This window comes from Oncorhynchus clarkii, unplaced genomic scaffold (genome assembly GCF_045791955.1).
Source record: "Oncorhynchus clarkii lewisi isolate Uvic-CL-2024 unplaced genomic scaffold, UVic_Ocla_1.0 unplaced_contig_5647_pilon_pilon, whole genome shotgun sequence".
Classification (NCBI taxonomy): Eukaryota; Metazoa; Chordata; class Actinopteri; order Salmoniformes; family Salmonidae; genus Oncorhynchus; species Oncorhynchus clarkii.
The window spans coordinates 72,501-75,000 of record NW_027258013.1 but is presented as its reverse complement, the minus strand read 5'-3'; the positions used below and the strand labels follow the sequence as shown (position 1 = coordinate 75,000).

At 45.8% G+C, this 2,500-nt stretch overlaps 1 protein-coding gene across 1 annotated transcript in view; it reads left to right on the top strand.

Annotated features, from left to right (window-relative positions):
- Positions 1–2,500, top strand: part of LOC139394507 (dynein axonemal heavy chain 6-like) — a 153,574-nt gene that overhangs the window by 94,970 nt on the left and 56,104 nt on the right. Inside the window, exon 53 of the mRNA XM_071142580.1 lies at positions 44–279. Within this exon, the coding sequence (XP_070998681.1) occupies positions 44–279 (236 nt within the window). The remainder of the gene's footprint in view (positions 1–43; positions 280–2,500) is intronic.

Here is a 2,500-nt window from a genome sequence, read left to right as displayed (position 1 = left end):
TCTGTCTGTCTGTCTGTCTGTGTGTGTGTCTGTGTGTCCCCAGGTGCGTAAAGTGGTGAAGGAGGATGAGGCCCTGGCCAAGGTGAAGGCTGAGGACACCCAGGCCATAGCAGCAGACGCCCAGAGGGATCTAGACGAGGCTCTGCCTGCTCTGGAAGGTGCCAACAAGGCCCTGGACTCACTGGACAAGGCAGACATCTCAGAGATCAGGGTCTTCACCAAACCACCTGACATGGTCATGACTGTTATGGAGGCCGTCTGCATCCTGCTGGGCAGCAAGTCAGTCCACTAACAACACTTAGATAACGTATTGACAACGTTGTGATTGATGCATGTCAGTCCGCTAACGACACTTAAATCACATATTGACAACATTATGATTATGATGCATCTTAGATCAAAAATTTAATAAATGTTTATCGGTCACATACACATGGTTAGCAGATGTTAATGCGAGTGTAGCGAAATGATTGTGCTTCTAGTTCCGACAATGCAGTAATATCTAGCAAGTAATCTAACAATTTCACAACAACTACCTTATACACACATGTGTAAAGGAATGAATAAGAATATGTACATATAAATATATGGATGAGCGATGGCCGAGTGGCACAGGCAAGGTGCAAAAGATGGTATAAGATACAGTAGATACATATGAGATGAGTAATGTAAGACATGGTAACATTATTAAAGTGACTAGTGATCAATTTATTAAAGTGGCCTGAGCCTCTATGTTGGCAGCAGCTTCTCTGAGTTAGTGGTGGCTGTTTAACAGTCTGATGGCCTTGAGATAGAAGCTGTTTTTCAGTCTCTCGGTCCCAGCTTTGATGCACCTGTGCTGACCTCGCCTTCTGGATGATAGCGGGGTGAACAGGCAGTGGCCCGGGTGGTTGTTGTCCTTGATGATCTTTATGGCCTTCCTGTGACATCGGGTGGTGTAGGTGTCCTGGAGGGCAGGTAGTTTGCCCCCGGTGATGCGTTGTGCAGACCTCACTACCCTCTGGAAAGCCTTACGGTTGTGGGCGGTGCAGTTGTCGTACCAGGCGGTGATACAGCCCGACAGGATGCTCTCGTTTGTGCATCTGTAAAAGTTTGTCAGGGTTTTAAGTGACAAGCCACATTTCTTCAGCCTCCTGAGGTTGAAGAGGCGCTGCTGTGCCTTCACTACACTGTCTGTGTGGGTGGACCATTTCAGTTTGTCTGTGATGTGTATGCCGAGGAACTTTCCACCTTCTCCACTGCTCTCCCTTCGATGTGGATAGGGGGGGTGCTCCCTCTGCTGTTGGGTGAACAGAGAGTACATTAGGGGGCTGAGCACTCACCCTGTGGGGCACCAGTGTTGAGGGTCAGCAAAGTGGAGATGTTGTTTCCTACCTTAACCACCTGGGGGCGGCCCGTCAGAAAGTACAGGACCCAATTGCACAGGGCGGGGTTGAGACCCAGGGCCTCCAGCTTGATGATTACTATGGTGTTGAATGCTGAGCTGTAGTCAATGAATAGGTATTCCTCTTGTACAGATGGGACAGGGCAGTGTGCACTGTAATGGTGATTGCATCGTCTGTGGACCTGTTGGGGCGGTATGCAAACGGAAGTGGGTCTAGTGACAGGTAGGGTGGAGATGATATGATCCTTAACTAGTCTCTCAAAGCACTTCATGATGACAGAATTGAGTGCTACGGGGCGGTAGTCATTTAGTTCAGTTATCTTTGCCTTCTTGGGTACAGCAACACTGGTGGCCATCTTGAAGCATGTGGTGGCCACAGAGAAGGAGAGGAGAGAGGCGCGGTCCTTGTTAACCTGTTGCGTCGACCAAACCCGGATCCGGGATTCTATTTACAGACCTAAGCTCATTACCATAACGCAACGTTAACTATTCATGAAAATCGCAAATGAAATGAAATAAATATGCCATCTCTCAAGCTTAGCCTTTTGTAAACAACACTGTCATCTCAGATTTTCAAAATATGCTTCTCAACCATAGGAAAACAATCATTTGTGTAAAAGTGGCTAGCTAGCGTAGCATTTAGCGTTAGCATTAGCGTTAGCATCCAGCACGCAAGATTTCAACAAAAACATAAAAGCCTTCAAATAAAATCATTTACCTTTGAAGAACTTTGGATGTTTTCAATGAGGAGACTCTCAGTTAGATAGCAGATGCTCAGTTTTTCCAAAAAAGATTCTTTGTGTATTAGAAATAGCTCCGTTTTGTACATCACATTTGGCTACCAAAAAAAAAATGAAAATTCAGTCCTCAAAACGCGAACTTTTTTCCAAATTAACTCCATAATATCGACTGAAAACATGGCAAACGTTGTTTAGAATCAATCCTCAAGGTGTTTTTCACATATCTCTTCAATGATATATCGTTCGTGGAAGCATGGTTTCTCCCCTCAATCAAATGGAAAAGTACAAGCAGCTGGCGTTTGCGCACCGAATTCCACGCAGGACAACAGGCGGACACTTGGAAAATGTAGTCTCTTATGGTCAATCTTCCAATGAT